Source organism: Rhincodon typus, unplaced genomic scaffold (assembly GCF_021869965.1).
Source record: "Rhincodon typus isolate 14 unplaced genomic scaffold, sRhiTyp1.1 hic_rhity00000875, whole genome shotgun sequence".
Lineage (NCBI taxonomy): Eukaryota > Metazoa > Chordata > Chondrichthyes > Orectolobiformes > Rhincodontidae > Rhincodon > Rhincodon typus.
Window position 1 is genome coordinate 6,299 of NW_025966513.1, and position 17,756 is coordinate 24,054.

Below are 17,756 nucleotides of genomic sequence, written 5' to 3' on the forward strand. Positions count from 1 at the left end.
CAGTGTGCTGTTTCAGAGAAATGATGTTTGGTTTTGGCCCACCCAGCAAAGGGCAGGTGGAGTGCTGTGGATGATTATACTGGCACTGACTAACCAGCCCATTTTGGGAAGCTTTGCTGTGCTAGCTGTGTTGACTAAGGTGCTCAGAAAGCCTTCCCTTGAAGCCAACTAAAATAGTTAAGTTCATAAAGAGCTTGTTAGTGGCTTCGGAGGATATAATTTTGAAGGGAATGCATAAGTCTTGCATCAGCTGAAGGGAGCTAGGTACAGAGTGGGAAGCTGTAGATCTCCCAAGGCATCACCTTAGCCTCATAAAATCAGTGGGAATATGGAGAAAGCAGTGTGGAGCTGGAGGAACACAGCAGGCCAGGTGGCATCAGAGGAACAGGAAAGCTGATGCTTCGGGCCAGGACCCTTCTTCAGAATATGGAGAACCCCTTTCTTTTTGCAGGTTGTAGGAGCGTTTTTCCTGACCTGGGACAAAGATTCAGGAGGCAGGAAGGATTCAGGAAAGTGGAAGATACTTATTCAAGCAGAAACCAGTTTATGCAGGGAGAGGGCTAAGGGATCTTCCCTGAATCTGGTTTCAGAAAATAGATCAATGACACACCTGCTTTTACAAAGAAATACAGCATTTTTATACATTTTGTGTTACAATAATCAAATGCAACATATTCGCTGTCCTTTCCCTAACCCAAACACCCAATCCCATGGGACACCTAATCAATGATAGGTCCTTCTGTGGACAGCCCCAGGTTCCCATGATCTTATGGTATTCGCTAGACATTGTAATCTCTGGGCCTTGCGATCTTTCTATGCATCCTATTCATTCACTTTCCAAAGGCTTAATGGCTATACTCCTTCGAGTCTTTCTCAGGCTTGTTTATCTGAAAGGATAGCTCGAATTCTATTACCCATTGTATTTTGGTGCTATCTTTTATCACATTCAGTTACTCCTTTTATTTTCCACTGTCCCAATTACATAATGTACAAATAAAAAGTCAGTTAGTTAAAGCAATTAGTTAAAAGGTTAACTTCCGTTATAAAGTTAATTGTAAGTATACAACTACTTCTGTCAGCATTTTGTAATTCATGGGTTGTGATCAATCTATCTTGTTCGGGACATAAGAGAAGGTGTCTCCTAAGGCGAGTTAATCTTCACATCTAAGCTGAAATTTTTTTTGAGGCTTGTATTATATCCTGTTTATGTATTGAAACCAACTTCTATGATTAGAGCATTTTTAAATAGAAACTATTTAATATTGCTGGTAGCTTTAAAGAGGCAACTGTTTACTATGAAATAACTTGATCAGATACAAGGATAACAGCTAAAGGACCTGATCTAGCACCTGATGTCATTAATTTACTGGGATTATCATCCTTTCATTAATAAAGCTGGAATTGGTCATTTTTCTGCCCTAAGGCATCTTTTTATCAGAGCTGTCCTGGACGGGAACATATTGCGTTCTTTTACTAACCTTCGAGCAGTTTGTTCAAAGGTACCATTGTATTTCACTGTGAGCAGGCTGTTTAGCCTTGCTTCCTTCTGTCTGCCATCTAGTAAGCAGGTATGAGCTGCTTAGCATGTTCGGGGTCAAGTCACCTTTATATGGCCAAGTACAAGTCACCCCTACACAGGTGTTGCTGAGAGGGATCAGTCAATGTTCAGGTATTGAACATGTTCCTCAACCCCTGGCATTGCAGGGCTAGAAAAACAGGGGAAGCCTGTCTATGACAGTAGCAATGAAGAGAAGTTTTGGTGGAATTCTGAATTTTGAATAATGCATTCTGAACTTGCCTGGCTTTGGCTGCTGTTGCCTCCTACCAGTAAAAGCTGCAAATAGGAACTGTTGAAAATCCTGGGAAGTCTCCACAGGCTCTAGAGTCACCACTCATCACACATGGATGATGTGCTCTGTTGCAAGCAACTTGGTGGAGGTGTGGGGATGGGCAGACCTGGGGAAAGGACTGGTGGAACTGCAGGCTCAGTGGTGGACGGGGCATGGGTGATGGGTCAGAAGAGCCAGTGTCCAGAGTGGTGGAGATGGGGAGGAAAATAAGAAGGAACAGCTAAGTCAAGTTTCCATGGGGTTCAGCACACCTGGGATGGGATAGAAGTTGAGGGAGAAGCCAAGCCTGAACTTGAAACTGATTTTTTTTTTTCATCAGAATGCTTGTTACTCATGGTTGCAGAGGATGTAAATAACATTACTCAAGTTTCCAACGTTAGGTGAACTTTGCACTGAGTTAGTTATTGATTTTTGTCAAGTTTAAACTTGTGCACTGGAGGTGGGTGTGAAGAGTGACCTCTGATCTTCAGCAAAAATTAAGTTACGGAATTCTTCACTGCATTTAAAAATCTGACGACACAAATATTGTTCTTCATTCAGTTATATGCTTTATTGAAATTAGCTTTAAAATGCAAGAAGCTTCAATACTAGTTAATTGCAAAAATATAAAAACACCAGAATCTTAAACAATGCAATGCTGCATTTTGATAACCCAAGTTGGAGTTATTGCAAAGTGTTCTTCCTTAATACTTTTAGACTTCACAGAAATAGGCTCTGAACAACCTGGTTTAGATGAAGTAAGATTCTAAAATTAATTTGACAACTTGCCTCTGCTGTTCATTCAGACTTTAATGCTTTTGTTTGAGTTCTTAATTAAATCAAGTCCAAACAAGAATTCCTGCGAAAACAGGATAGAATGACCATACTGATTGACATGCTTTTGAAGCAGCCCAACTATTTACCCAGGAGAATGTAGTGAAAACCAAGGCTGAATTCTGCATGAGTATATAAAGGAATAATGTTCTTAAAAGTACTTCACAAACATATTTTCATATTTATAAGATTTATGTGATTTATAATACACAAACTTTGTCCTACTTTATTGCTGCTTAGTTTTTTTTTGCTAGCATCTAGGGTCACATTAATTGTCTAGGGTGGCATGGTGGAGCAGTGGTTAGCACTGCTGCCTCACAGCACAAGGAACCCAGATTTGATTTCACCTTCAGGTGATGGTGCAAACTCCACACAGACATTCTCCCCATGTCTGCGTGGGTTTCCTCCATGGTGGATTGCCATGCTAAATCGTCCATAGTGTCCAGGGATGTGCAGGATAAGTGGGTTGGCCATGGTAAATGTGGGATTATGGGGATAGGGTGGGTTTAGGTGGGATGCTCTTTGTAGGGTCGCTGTGGACTCAATGGGCTGAATGGCCTGCTTCCAGACTTTAGGGATTCTATGATTCTGTAAAACCTTTATTTTCTATCAACAATTTAAAAAAATCTAATTTGCTACATATTTCTGGGATAGGTAAAGTTTGCTGCAGTTTGGAATGAGACACCATGTTGTAATAAAGTATAAAATGTTGTTTTCCCTTTAATTTATATTCTTGAGAATGTTCTGACGAGTACAAGACAAAATAGCTCAACAAAATGCCTTTTTTCAGCAATATTCATGCTCTCCTATTACGTGACTATGGTTTTTTTACATAACAGCAACAGCATATCTACATTTGTCAAGCATAATTACGCAGACCTCACAGAGCTTGCACAGTTACATTTTCTCCTCTGAACGCAGGACACAATCGTCTCCAATACACAAATATGGAGGTGCCCGTGTTGGTCTGGGGTGGACAAGGTCAGAAATCACATGACACTAGGTTAAAGTCTGACAGGTTTATTTGAAAATACAGGCTTATGGAGTCTCGCTTCTAACACCTGAAGAAGGAGCGAGACTCCAAAGCTTGTATTTTCAAATAAACCTGTTGGACTGTAACATGGTGTTGTGATTTTTGACCTTGCCCACACATGCAATGTGTGAATGATATCTGTCTTATTAACTGACGTCTAAAATGAGATTTACACATCTGAATATAAAGGATTGTGAAGGCTGCTTGTGGTGTCGTGAAAATGTCCCTGTGTCTAGGCCAGGACGCCAGGTTCAAGTCCCACCTTCTCTAGAGGTGTGTCGCAGTATTTGCATACAGGTTTATTTAAAGTTATCTATAAAAGGCTGTTTGTGCAAAGAACTAACCTGTACACTTGCAGTCCTCGTAACTACAGTTTGTAATCTCACAAAGGACCATAATAGATGTCATAGTGCTTAATTATGTAGCAAACATTTTATGTTTATCAAGACTGAGCCTCTGTTCTGCTGAAGACTTTTTGTGGGTATACTCCACTTGGGAACTCTTTGACTACCCAATACCAATAAGAAGGATTTGTGGCAATGAAAGCTAGACTCCAACAAATATACTATGCGGAGAACAGGATGAAAGTTATCAAGATGAGCAGAATGATCATGTGGTATTAACCCCTTTAAACCACTATCCCATACCACACCCTCTCCGATCCCGTGTGCATGTCTGCTTTGAGGTTTAATAAATACGTGGCAGATAGGCAGAATATGGCCATTTGTCATATCTCTGTGTGAAAATAAACCCAGGTGCCCGCATGGCTGTCACTTGTATGACAAGTCCCCCGAACAGTGGTTGAATCAACTTCAATAGATCCTTTTTACGCTGAAACAACTTCAGTCGCTCAGGAGAACCGGTACCATCTACGTGTTGCTCGGAGAAGAGGGAAGATTGGGGCGTGACGCCGGAAGTGACGTTGAGGTGCTGGGGGCGGTGTTGACGATGTGACACCCGGAAGTGGTGCCGGTTCGCTTCATCGTGGAAGCGGGTCTGCGAGGAAGCGGCTGCTGATCGCCGGCGGTACCTGTCAGTCGGTTGGCGGTTATTAACAGTACGGCAGATGGCTCTGAATCTGTCAGTGAATATCTCCAGCCCTTGCTTAGGTGAGTGTCGGCTGGGGCCGGGCCGGGTCAGTGGAGGGGCGTGAAGCCGCTTGGCCCACTGCCACACACGGTATTGCATCATGTGTGGGGCAGCCTGATCCTGGAGCCTGGGATTAACAGCATGTCCTTGGAGGATGGGGTGGGTGACTGGCGGGGGGTGGAATCTGCGCTTCAATATGTAGAATCGTACGAACTTTTAAAATCAGCACTGTCAGTTATTGACAATCTGTGATTATGTATTAACATTTTTTTAAAAAGCAGAAAAATATGTACCTGTAAAACGAAGCTAGGTTTCGCTTTCACACTGTTCCCTGGCATTTTCGTTTTACCCCCGCCATTTACAACGTTTTGCACTTGTTCTGGTTTCACTGCTGTGACTATGTCCAATATTGTATAACATTTTAATGAAGAACTATATATTTAAAGTCGGTGTTGTTAATATGACTGTCACTCGCCAATTTAATTAACGTGGCACTTTCGATCATATTCTGCACTGGAATTTTTTGCTCTTTAATAACTTCTCATGTTTTTAAAAAATCTTTGTTCTGATCAAAAATATTCAATCACACTGAAATTTGAAATATGTAACTTTAACCATTTTTCCCTATTTTTTAATAAAATTATTTTAAGTTTGAACCTATGAGTTTGCATGTGTATTTTTTAAAGGTGCGGCGAATAAATGACATGGTGTTATTTATGTTCTGGGGATATCGAGGCCACGTTTTGAGCTATGCAGACTTTTTAAATTGTACACTGAATGGGTGTGGTTTTGATTATTTTTTTTTTAGAAAGTCTTGTTGCCTTCTTTAAATCTGTTCTAGAGTGGTGTTGGCAGGGATTTTTTTTATTATTCAAACATGGGATGTGGTAGTTCCTGGCAAGCTAGCATCCATAATTGCCCTTTAGGAAGTGGTGATGAGCTGTCATCTTGTATTACGGTAATCCATACAATGAAGCTGTTATTAAATTGGACAATCCAGAATTTTAACCCAGTGATAGTGAAGGACCTGTGATTTATTTCCAAGTTCTGAATGGTGTGTGTGTTGGAGGGGAGCATGTAGGTAGTGAGAGAGAGATAGTAGGAACTGCCGATGCTGGAGAAGCTGAGATAACAAGGTGTAGAGCTGGATGAACACAGCAGGCCGAGCAGGAGAGCTGACGTTTCGATTCTGGACCCTTCTTCAGAAAGTCATCACTTGCAGTAGTGACTTTTTTTTTGTCTGCTGCCCTGGTACTTTCTAAGTGACAGGGTGGTTTGCAAGTCATTATCAAAGGAGGCTTGGTGGGTTGCTGCAGTACACTTGGTACATAGTCTGCCGCAATGGTCATAATGAAGGTAGTGAATGTTAAGTTAGATGAGGTGCCAATCAACTGAGCTGCTTTCATTTTGGATGGTGTCATGCTTGAGTTGTTGGGTCTGACTGTTCCATTACACTTCAGCCCCATGCTCCTGATCTTTGGGCATCTGGTGTGGAGGAGTGTGGGCAAGTGGGAGACCCACAAGGAGATCCTGCTCCTTACCAGGCTGGCTATAAACAGGAACAAAAACATAGTTGCTGGAAAAGCTCAGCAGGTCTGGCAGCATCTGTGAAGGAGAAAACAGAGTTAACGTTTTGGGTCTGGTGACCCTTCCTCAGAACTGGCTATAAACAGTTCTAGGCAGCGGGCCGTGGAGGGGGCTCATTTCGGCTGGCTGCCTGTCCCTCTTCTGTGAGTATGTTCGAGCCTGGGTGTCCTTGGCGAGGGAGCACACTGTGTCCACCAATGTTGTTGACACCTTTAGGGGAAGGTGGGCATCATGGATGGTGCATTGCTTTATTTCCCTATCCGGTTCTATTTTGATTTAATCCCTACCCTCTCCCTTCACTTTTTTTCCCACGTCAGCATTGTCCCTATTGGGCTTTGCTTGTTATTGGTTCCCTGCCACATGGGTGTTTTCCTGGTGGTGGAAATATTGAATGAAGTCTTTTACATGGTTTTTAAAAAAAAGATTTTATTAGGTTGAGAATGAATGCCGAGGGCTCACTGCCTTCTGATGGGTGGTACGGGGGCTCAGTGGTTATCGCTGCTGTCTCAAAGCACCAGGGACCCAGGTTTGATTCCAGCCTTGGGCGACTGTCTGTGTGGAGTTTGCACGTTATCCCTGTGTCTGCATGGGTTTCCTCTCAGAATTCAGAGATGTGCAGGTCAGGTTGATTGGCCATGTTAAATTGCCCATGGTGTCCAGGGATGTGCAGGCTCAGTGGATTAGCAATAGTAAATGCAGGGTTACAGGGATAAGGTAGCGGGCTGCTCTTTGGAGGGATGGTGTGAACTCAATAAGCAAATGGCCTGCTTCCATACTGTAGGGATTCTATGATATGTACAACTATGGTGCCACATCTCTTGGGTTTGTTCTGCCGTCAAGGTTGTTATTGTAGGAGTCTAGAATATTGGCTGAAAGGTTTAATTCAGTGACATGGCTATGGCAGGTTGTTATTCGACAACTATCTAAAATTTAGTCAAGGTCCACGGTTATCACAACGTTTCGCAGGGTCGACTAGGCTACGTGCATCTTATCGTATCTTGGGCTGCCCCAATGGTTGATTGCCTATCTTATTCTCATTAAATTTGGATATCTTTGATACAACTGAGAGGCCTGTTAGACTTTATCAGAAGATGATGTCGGTGTCACCCACATTGCTGTGGAGCTTGAGTCACAGATGGAGGAGACCAGGTTGTCATTACTGATAATAGCGTTTTATTCCAGATTTGTTTGTTTAATTTGCTGTGGCCTGAGGGTATGAAGAGAAATCCCAAAGAGGGCTGTGTTCTGTTCCATATTTCCATACTTCACATCTTTTTTTTTAAGAATGGAAAAAAAAGGCAACCTTGCTTGAGTCATAAAATGGCTGAGGCTGATCACATGATCTTATTTCTCGAAGCTTCTGGATCCTCTGTTGTATAGACAGTTCAGCGAAAACTGGCACGAAAAACCCAGGGATGAACCATTTGCCTCCAGCCAGCTCAGGACAGGGATAAACCTCAAAACCCTTTGTGTTAAACAGGAGCTAATTACTTTACAGTGCTTCACCTCTGGAAACTATGGGGGAGGTCAAGCTCCACTGTTAGTGTAATGACCTTCCAATTCACCCCTGAGATGGGCACTCAGCACCTGAAATGTCTGTTCTTGTCGTGATTGAAATTTGAGCTTGTTAAATTGTTTTAAGCTTACAAGTCAGTTGCTGTTTGACCTTCAGAGGAAGATTAGGACTCTGGGCTGAGTTGCCAGCCTGTCTTGGATACTCCATCTGTTTCCAAGATGCTGGCTGGAATGAAGCCTCCATTTTGCCTGTAAGAAGGAAAAACTACTGGACCCAGCTCACTGAGGAAAATATTTTTGAACACCGACCATTGGGAGTTTTAACTGATGCGAATTGGATTTTCTTTAATATACCTCTGGATTTGCCAAAATTGTAATTTATTATCTATCTCCTCTTCTATCTGTCTTAATTTCTTGAGTGCTTGTGTGTTTGAATGAAATAGCAGTTAATTTCCATGTGTTAAAAGTCACTTAAAAAGACTACTTCACATCTCCTGCTTTTCACGACACCCCCTGCCCCAAACAGTGTCATCTTTTCTCTTCCCTACCCTATCCCATCCCATCCCATCCCATGACTGTCTCTGGTTATCCAGGTTATGGCAGAAACACAAAAAATGACAGGCATTTAGAGAACATAACAGGAAGTTCAGAAGCAGAGAACCGTGAAGCCTCTGATGTCATCAGCAGCGAATTGGATTGGAAGTGATGTACAGAAAGAAACCCTCTTCATGGTGCTTCTGGGAATGAATTGACAGTAGGCTTGCTTTGCCCCTCCTAAGGCCAGTGTACCAAGATATTGTTGACTTACTCCTGTCCCTTACTGAGGTAGGCTGAAAGGTGTTTTTGTTAATAAACTCTATCTTTGATTTTTTTATTCTTTATTCGTTCATGGAATAAGAGCGTCTCTGGCTAGGCCAGCATTTATTGTCCATCCCTAATTGCCCAGAGGGCAGTTAAGAGTGGATTTGGAGTCATATGTAGGCCAGACCAGGTAAGGATGGCAGTTTTCTTCCCTGAAGGATATTAGTGAACCAGATGGATTTTTCCAACAATGGACCATGGATTAATGGTCATCATTAGATTCTTAATTCCAGATAGTTATTGAATTCAAATTCCACCATCTGCCACGGCAGGATTCGAACTCAAGTCCCCAGAACATTGTCTGGGTCTCTGGATTAACCATCCAGCAATAATACCACTAGGCCATCACCTCCCCCTTAAATTTAATCATATGGACAAGTAAGAGTGGTGTTGTTTCAAAAGTTGAAATCCAAAACATCTTTCAGCCTACCACAGTAAAAGACAGGAGTAAAACTCCCAAGTCCTTTCTTGCCTGTGTGCGCACAGATGTAAATGAGGGGGAAAGCAAAACACATGAAAACGGTTCTGTAGTCTTCCTTCATAAGATCTGTTGGATTGGTTCTTGCTAATCAATAGGTTTCTCCTCAATCTTCCTTTCTCTGAATGTTTTAACTGGCTTGCAAGAGGCATATGGTGGCTGGTTCACTTACGAAAGGTCGCTGACTTATCCAATTCCAAATCACAACATACAGCCTGATCTGAAGGAAAGAAAAGCTGATTTTCTTCAGGTTTAAAGTGGTTTACTGCAGACCTCGGAGCTTTTCTGGCTACTGCAGACGTGTTTCTCTGTGAATGGCTTGGGCTCTGAACAAGACAGCTAACTGATAGCCAATCACCTTGTGGCAGACAGTGGACCTTTGTCATTGACAATTGTCTCTAGTCCTCACCAATTGGTTTTGTTTGTAAACAACCCCTCCGCTCCATAGAATCCATATTGTGTGGAAACAGGCCATTCTGCCCAAAGAATCCATACCGAACCTCCAAAGAGCTTCCCACCGCCCTACCCTATAACCCTGCTTTTCCCATGGTTAATGCACCTAACCTACACGTCTCTGAACAGTATGGGTAATTTAGCATGGCCAGTCCACCTGACATGCATGTGTTTGGACTGTGGGAGGAAACTGGAGTACTCGGTGGAATCCCACGCAGACATGAGGAAAACGTGCAACCTCTGCATAGACAGTTGCCTGAGGGTGGAATCAAACCCAGGTCCCTGGTGAAGTGAGGCAGCAGTGCTAACCACTCATCACCAGGCAGCTCCAGTTCATCTGTACATTGCTGGAATCCACAGTTAAACAATCAGTGTTCACAATTGGTATCATTCCATACTCCCAAAGCATGCAGCCATTCCTTGGAAATTCCTGGGTTTCAAAACAGTTATTTCTTATATTAGTCCAATGTTTTTAAAAAGCTCAAGAATAAAAGGCATGGTCTTTACAGCATTGAGAGTATTCTTAAGCCCATTTTGTTAACTTGCATGCAATCTCCAGCAGGGTTTATTAATGAGTTGGAGTGCTAACTATTTTTCTTTTCAATTTTCTCACTGTTGCTTATGAATGCTAAAACGACTTTTAATGGTCACTGTTAGTATCAGCTGATTCTGCATTAATCATGCTACAGGATCAACTTTACCTGTTGGAAAGTGTAAATGCATTGATGTGTCATAGATGCGGATTGGATTGAATTTAGCCATCATTAATGGAATCGGCTACTGAGAGAAATGTCATGACCTTCATTGCTTACTGTACCATATTGAATATTTCTGTATATTTTGGGAATTAAATGTGTGTTTCTGCAGAAACTTTTTGAATGATTCTCTTGACCATTCAACTAGTAAGACTCAAACTGCCCTTTTGTGTCTTGGGTTTTTAGTATATTTAACATTCTGTATACCACCTAGCTGATTGCTGAAAGATGGTGTTTTAAATGTCCAAGTGTGTGTAAAAATTGGTGAAAATGATACTTTGAACAAAATTCCTTGATATTGTTTGATAGCATGTTTATGTTGGAAATTCCAGTGCTGCAAAGCAAATGTACTTAACACCATTGATTGGAGCCTTTTTGGTTAGTTGTCTGTATTTTAATTGTTTGGAATTGAGGGATCTTATGGTCACTTTCATTTGATCTGCAATTTTTAAAGCTTTAATTATGAAAGTTTGTGTGCACATTCGGGTGTCTCTTCACTGGGATGCATGTACTTTTTAAAAAACAATTCTGCACATGATGCATTCAGAATATACTGTGGTGCTGGTGGGGAGTGCCGACAGTCTGCTACACATAATGTATTACATGAATACAGTGAGTTCAACAAAATTATCTACTCTCAGCCTCCTCCCAGCATAATCCAAAAGTAAGAATGACTGAAAACTGTTGATGTTATGACAGATTCTGCACAAAATGTTAGATTGGATTTTTTTTTTTTTTTTTTTTTTTGGGGATTTTTTTCCTGTTTTTTTAGTTTTGAAAACAGCCATCCTCTGAGGCCACTATCACCATTCCTACATTGGAAACAGCAAAACTGCCATCAGCTTCTCCTTCTGTAATTGATAAACAGATCGCTCTTGTCTCTCCCACAATATATGATATTTATATTTTACTATGGTTTTTGAGTAATACAGCTGTGTTGTATAAGGAAAATTAAAATGCCTGATCCAATTCTAAGTCTTCTAACCTGTTACTTTGCAACTGATATAGATTTTTCTTAAAGTAGTAACAGGGCATCAACATTGATTGTGGGAGCAGCCAGTTTGAGCTGCTCTGACCAGTGGAATTGCTGCAGTGCAGATCAGATGCGCGCTGACATTGTGAAGTATCGATACTGAAGGATCGCATTTAGCTCTCATTCTTGACCTGTCCAGTGAAAGATTTTGAGGTGGTCTTGGATTCTGACACACTTGTAATGCTGTGTGTTACCACAGAATTGATTGGATAGATCAGTGGTTTTATATATATAATGATATTTCATTGTGTTTCTATTCTAAAAAGCAGCAATTTCAGTAGTCAGTGCAGCTAGACTTGATGCTAGAGTAATAATGGCATCTTCATTTTTACTTTCTGTACTTAGACTTCAAATAATGTTTGGTATTCATCTTGATCTCTTAATTTACCCATCACTGGCTTTGAGGTCCTCCTTTTCTTTCCTTAATTGAGATGTCAGGTTGAATGTTCCAAGCCTATTAAAAATGTGCAAAATTACAGAAGTTTGTGATCTTGCCACTTTTTTGGATCAATCCTACTTCAAAACGTCCTGTTCCTGCACCTAATCAATAAAATCTCTCATTATTCATTTAAAAAAATCTATAGATGTTGGAAATCTGAAGCAAAAACAATTCTGAAGAAGGATCACTGGACCTGAAATGTTAACTCTGCTTTCTGTCCAAAGATGCTGCCGGACCTGCTGAGTTTTTCCAGCAATTTCTGTTTTTATGTCTCATTATTTGTGTTATCTTGAAACACCAATGCAGCTGCATCTGGAATACTTGTATAGAGATTATTATTTAGTTGAAAGCATTTTTTTTATTAAAGTGTCTTTATCAATTTTGAGTCTTTTAGTGATATTAAAATTAGTCAATTCCTAGGCAATCAAAAGTCCATTCAGATAAATACTTTCAAATGGCTGATTAAAATTTTGGATAGAGATGGGATTTGTCACTACATTCATGTCTCGGAAAGAAATTAAACCTATTATGTGCGAAACTTGTGAAGAAACCGTTTTCACATAGAAAAGGAGAGGAGTATTTGTGGCAATGAATACAGATTTAAATCTCTGTCAAGCAGCAGTTACTTCTAGTGTTCAAACCACTATTGCAAATGCAAATCAGATGAATTGAATGTTGACATTCAGAATTAATACTTCACAAGTTTCTGTAATTTCCTGTGTGTAATGCATCTGCCATTTCAGTAGCTGTTTATTTTTTCAAAAAAATCAGTCTTTGTGAACTAAGTTTGGTATTGTTTGTGGCCAAGATTTCCTTATTCCCTCACCTAATATTGTGCTTTAATTCTTATGTGAAGAATCACTTCACTGAAACTGGATATTTAATATAAAACTGAGAATTAGAATGTTTGCTTTTTTTTCTTGCAGGTGTATTACTTACTGTGGAACATGTGAAAAATTCTGTCAATGTGTTGATTGAAGAGGGTAAAGAGAATGTGTTGCAAATTTCTGAGTAAGTATCCTCAGTTGCTTCTGTTGCTGCCATTTTAACTGAGGCAGCCTGTCTCTTTAAACATGCCGCAATCATCACTTCAGAATGATAGTCAATATTTAATTCTTCTGGAAATTATGGATTACTACTTAGAATATTTCAACATTTGAAATATTGCTGACCTCAGACTCTGTGATATGCTTAACTCCTCTACCCTGTGAAATAGCCTAAGAACCTTCTGTTTTCAAAAATGCAACGCCCTGCTGTCATCATGAGGGCCATTGGGAATGGGTAATAAAACTGATCTTGCTGGCCACAGCCACATTCCTCTCAAAAATCACAGATGGTGGCCTTGAGTTGCCATGCTGAGTTTATTCTTGTTATCTTTGCCTTTGTACTTGTCAAAGCTCCTTCAAAAGACTGCTCAAAATCTGTATCCATGTCTATGCTTGGGTCACAATTCCAAATTTCTTTATGACTCCCTGCTTTTGCAATGCACCTTGAGATGTTTTGTGCAAAACATCTGTTCCACAGATGTAAGTTGTTTTAAATGCTGATATTTGCAACATTGAGGAACTAATCATTAAGGTGATTATAATTATCATTATCATTATCATTTTTGGAATCCAGAATTACTGACTTGGTAATATTGTCATCCAGGACTTTAATGAGCCAGTGGACAATCCAAAAGCTTTATGGTCACTTTTTTTTTTTCCTTTCATTGATCGAAGCTTATTATCTCCAAACTTTTTAACCTGAAATAGAATTCTCAAATCACCATTGTGGAGTTTGAATTTGTGATTTCTGATCTGCTTTCCAAGAACATAAAAGGTGTACTAAAGTAGTAGTTAATTCTACTGTGAAGTAGATGATAAGCAGTAAGGTAACACGAATAGAATCATGGGACATCGCATTGGAGACGTGCTGGCCAATGGGCATAGAGGAGTTGAATCACGAAGAGACATTACAATGGAAAGTCCATGGGGTAATTGGCAATTAAGATGGAAGACGTTGTGGTTTAATCCATCCGGCCAAATTGGTACAAAAGTGAAACAGAAACCAAATTGAAAAGGGGAAGCTGTCACTTCCAAAGGAACTGAAAGTACATGTGGAAGTGGCAGCAGGGAGATAATGGGTTTTAGAGCTGAAACAAATGAACAGTGAGAACTTTACTGTTCATTAAGAGTTGAGTGCTGAAACAAGTTTTGAGTGATGTAGTTGTAATGGAGCAGGCCTAGATGACAACCTTGAGATCAGATTCAAATGATGACCCACAGCAGTTTGGCAGAAAGTATCATGGATTGTGACTTCTGTCAATAATGTCTCATGGAGAAAAATAATAAATGCTAATAAACTGTGCATTCAGGTCATGAATTTCAGTGGACGTGATCATCCAGGTGGGATTATTAGTTTGGATCACTTATTATTTTTGGAAGATTCCAATGAAAAGCAGATGTATGAGAGGCAGTGGAGGAGCATCGAATAACACTAGATAGATGTACAGGGTGATGGCTTTGATTTAGAATTATAAATGGAGATAAGCTAAGAATTCAAGCCAAAGCTTGATAATGGCAATTGAAAAATTAAAAGCTGCCTGTTGTACTGAATTCTAAATCTCCACATCTGAATGTCTGAAACCCTCCTGTGATCTTCATAAATTCAGCAACTTCTTTTGTGATGAACTGTAGAGAAGCTACTGCTGAATTAGTCCTAACATAGCTTTAGAATAAGGAAAGAAAGCTTTACATTTTTTAAAAAAGTTGCTCTTAAAGTCAGAACTAACAACACTCCATATTCTCAATTTCTTCTCTTCTGCTAACATGTCTCCTAACATCTGTTGGCTTGGCCTGCATTCTCTTTCTATTGCTTCTTGTCCTTGCTGACCACGTATTTCACCCTACTGATTTGTTGTTTTGTGGCAGGCATATCTAAATACTATTCCACAGGCCAAGCATGACCCTGGTCCTCGTTATTCCAGTTGATGAAACTTGGACAACAATTTTGTATTTAAACTTATTTTCCTTTTTGTCCAGTTGAATTTTATAGATCTTAAAGTTTGGAAAGAACTGCTCTTAGCATAATTACTTGGTCAGTAAATCCTAAATCAGAGCATCAGTTTCAAAAAATGCACTTTACAGACTTCATGTGGCCAAATCATACAGAACGTGAACACTACTGGTCTGTATCTATCAGACAATTTGTGACTTTCAGAAGTACAATTTGACTTGATATGCACATGAAATACTGAACCATTATAATCTTTTTATACTACTCCTTTACTATTGATATTATCTGTACTCAAATCACCTTAATCAGATCATGCACGTGCCAAGAATGTGACAGATCATTTGTGTCAAGGAATATAAAAATAGCAAATTATTTATTTTACCTTTTTTTTGAGTGATTTATAGCAAAAACTTATTGATTCCTATGATGTTATCATAGTGTAATCTACTTTCAATTTTACAGAGATGTTGTATTTAGTGATGTGAATTCCATCGTTCGCTACCTGGCTCGGGTAGATACAGAAAATAAGCTCTATGGCTCCAATCTGCTAGAACACGCTGAGGTAAGAGTTTGAGCCTCTGTAGGCTGAGATAATGGCAAATGCATCATCTTGGATGTCTTCTGCATTCAATCTCCATTAATTTCTCACCACTGGAACAAAATTGACCAACATTGAGTTTAATGGCCTTAAATATGCAGATGTTTCAACTGAAAACAGTAGCTTTTTCTATGCTAATTTTTAAACCTGGTCTTGGCAATGGAAAAGTATAATCATCAGGAGCAGTATTTTTTTAATGGAAATATTTGCTTTTTAGAATAAGGTATCTGATGGCTACATTTGTCTTGAAATTCACTAGGTCCTGGTTGCTGGCTAATTGTTGCATCTATTTTCATAAGAGAATTTAATCAATATTTAATTGGGTGTGTTGTTTTAACTGTCCTGCTTCGGCTGGAAGAAAGTGACTTGTTTCTTCTTGTCTTTTAGCTCTTCTTCTGTCACTAGGATCTACAAACCAAATCAATGAGATCCTTAAAAGTACCACATCTTCCAATTTCCACAGCCATTAATATTGTCGAAGTGACAACTTAAAATTGTCCATGTTGACTTTTTGTATGCCTGCTTCTCTGGGTTCTAATAAATTTACAGAAAATATTTAGCATTTTCTTTTGATCCAAACACTTGACTAAACTTTCGCTCAAAAATTGTAACTATAAGGTGCATATTGCTGACGGAAGACCATTTTGACCCTGACACAACAGGCTAAGCACTGACCACCAGCAGCGGTAATGAGATAGAGCCCAAGCCCCACAAATCTACATGTGAAGTCATAGTAAATTCAATAACTTTAAATTGCATCACTTCTCAGGAACTGTGGAAGGCCAGTTAAAAGCATATCATTTCCCTTGAATTAGGAAGAAAATTAAAAGACTAATAATACTGATTTGAACCCCTAGTTGAAAATAGAGTTAGCCATTAACCATCTGATGGATTCTTTTGGCTGTGAGAATCGCTTATGAATACCTGCATTTATCATTCATGGAAACTTTGTTAGTTTTTGATTTTTAGACTTTGTTAGACCAATTAGATTTTACAATTTTTTAAATTCCAGCCCATAGCAGCCTAATCCTAACTGTCCTGGGGCTGTACCTATGCTTCCTTGATCACCAGGTTTTTGCTTTTCATGGTATTTTCCCACTCCCAGTGGACCCGACTGCTGGAATTTGTGCTTTATCGATACTCTGTCTCGATAGAAAATGTCGACAGCTGACATTCTAATCATGCATGCTCTGACTATACCTGTTTCCTTTCTCACTCTGTTCTTTTCCATACCACCACTCTTACACCCCATCATGCTCTCCCTACCCCATGTTATTACTGTTGTCAATTTTTCTTACTGCAAGTTTCTTTCCCCTTGAAAGTTTATTAATCACAAATCTGTAACAAAGATGATTCATCTGATTTTTTTTTTTTGTTTCCCTGGAACTTCCTTCCTGGATAAGAAAGAAAGGAACATGAGCTGACTCCTTTCGCAACAGGTTTCTTTGGCTTTGATGTTTTCTACAATTCTGGAAGTTGTTAGAGCCCAGTTTCTTTTAAGTACCATTTTAGTGCATAATCGCTAGTATGCTTTTAGGCATGCAGGTGACTCTGAACTTATTACTTGTTATCCTCTTCCAGAACACTGAACTGTGAATTACTGTCATCTCCTTTGACAATGTCTGGTCCTGTGCATTTCTAAACCAATTACAATGATGTAGTCGCCCACTGAAGCCAAACATTTTCTCTTTAAATCATGCTATCTGACCAGCAGTTTATCCATTTTCCATTTTTCCCCTTCTGTTTTCAACCCTGGAGCTCTGAACTTCCTCAACTCCTTAGCTCTTGTCAACGATTTCTTTGACATTTCCCAACTCTGTCTGCTTTTTACGTCTTAGTACTTTTCTATCTAATTATGCAGCCAGTGAATCACCTGCAGTGGTTTCTCCTGTTGCTCCTGCACTGTTGCCTCTTGCCCTTCTGTTTTTCTTTGCTCCCTCCCATTTCACATGTACATGCTGCTCCTTGATATCTGAAAGCAGAATGTTGCTTGCCACTACCTTGTCAACACTTCTGTTTGCCCATTCCTGATCTTTGATTTTCATACTGCTTTTGTTTGATTTGTGGTTGGAACATGAGCATCACTGACAAAGCAGCATTTGTTGCTTATCACTGACTTTGATTCTTTAACTGCTACCATCCATGTGATTCACATGCTGCCACAGTGCTGAGAGTGAGTTCCAGGATTTTGACCCAAAATGTCTGATATTCAGTGTTGTATTAGTCAAAATTTTCTCTTGAAAATATTGGGAAGG

The 17,756-nt window shown here is 39.8% G+C and overlaps 1 protein-coding gene across 1 annotated transcript in view; it reads left to right on the forward strand.

The window, feature by feature from the left end:
* Positions 1-4,611: 4,611 nt before the first annotated feature.
* The window catches only part of LOC125481103 (bifunctional glutamate/proline--tRNA ligase-like), a gene marked incomplete at its 3' end in the record, with an annotated part of 29,423 nt that continues 16,278 nt past the window's right edge, over positions 4,612-17,756 (forward strand). Inside the window, exons 1-3 of the mRNA XM_048592242.1 lie at positions 4,612-4,805; positions 12,833-12,917; positions 15,366-15,465. Coding sequence (XP_048448199.1) covers positions 4,763-4,805; positions 12,833-12,917; positions 15,366-15,465 — 228 coding nt within the window. The remainder of the gene's footprint in view (positions 4,806-12,832; positions 12,918-15,365; positions 15,466-17,756) is intronic.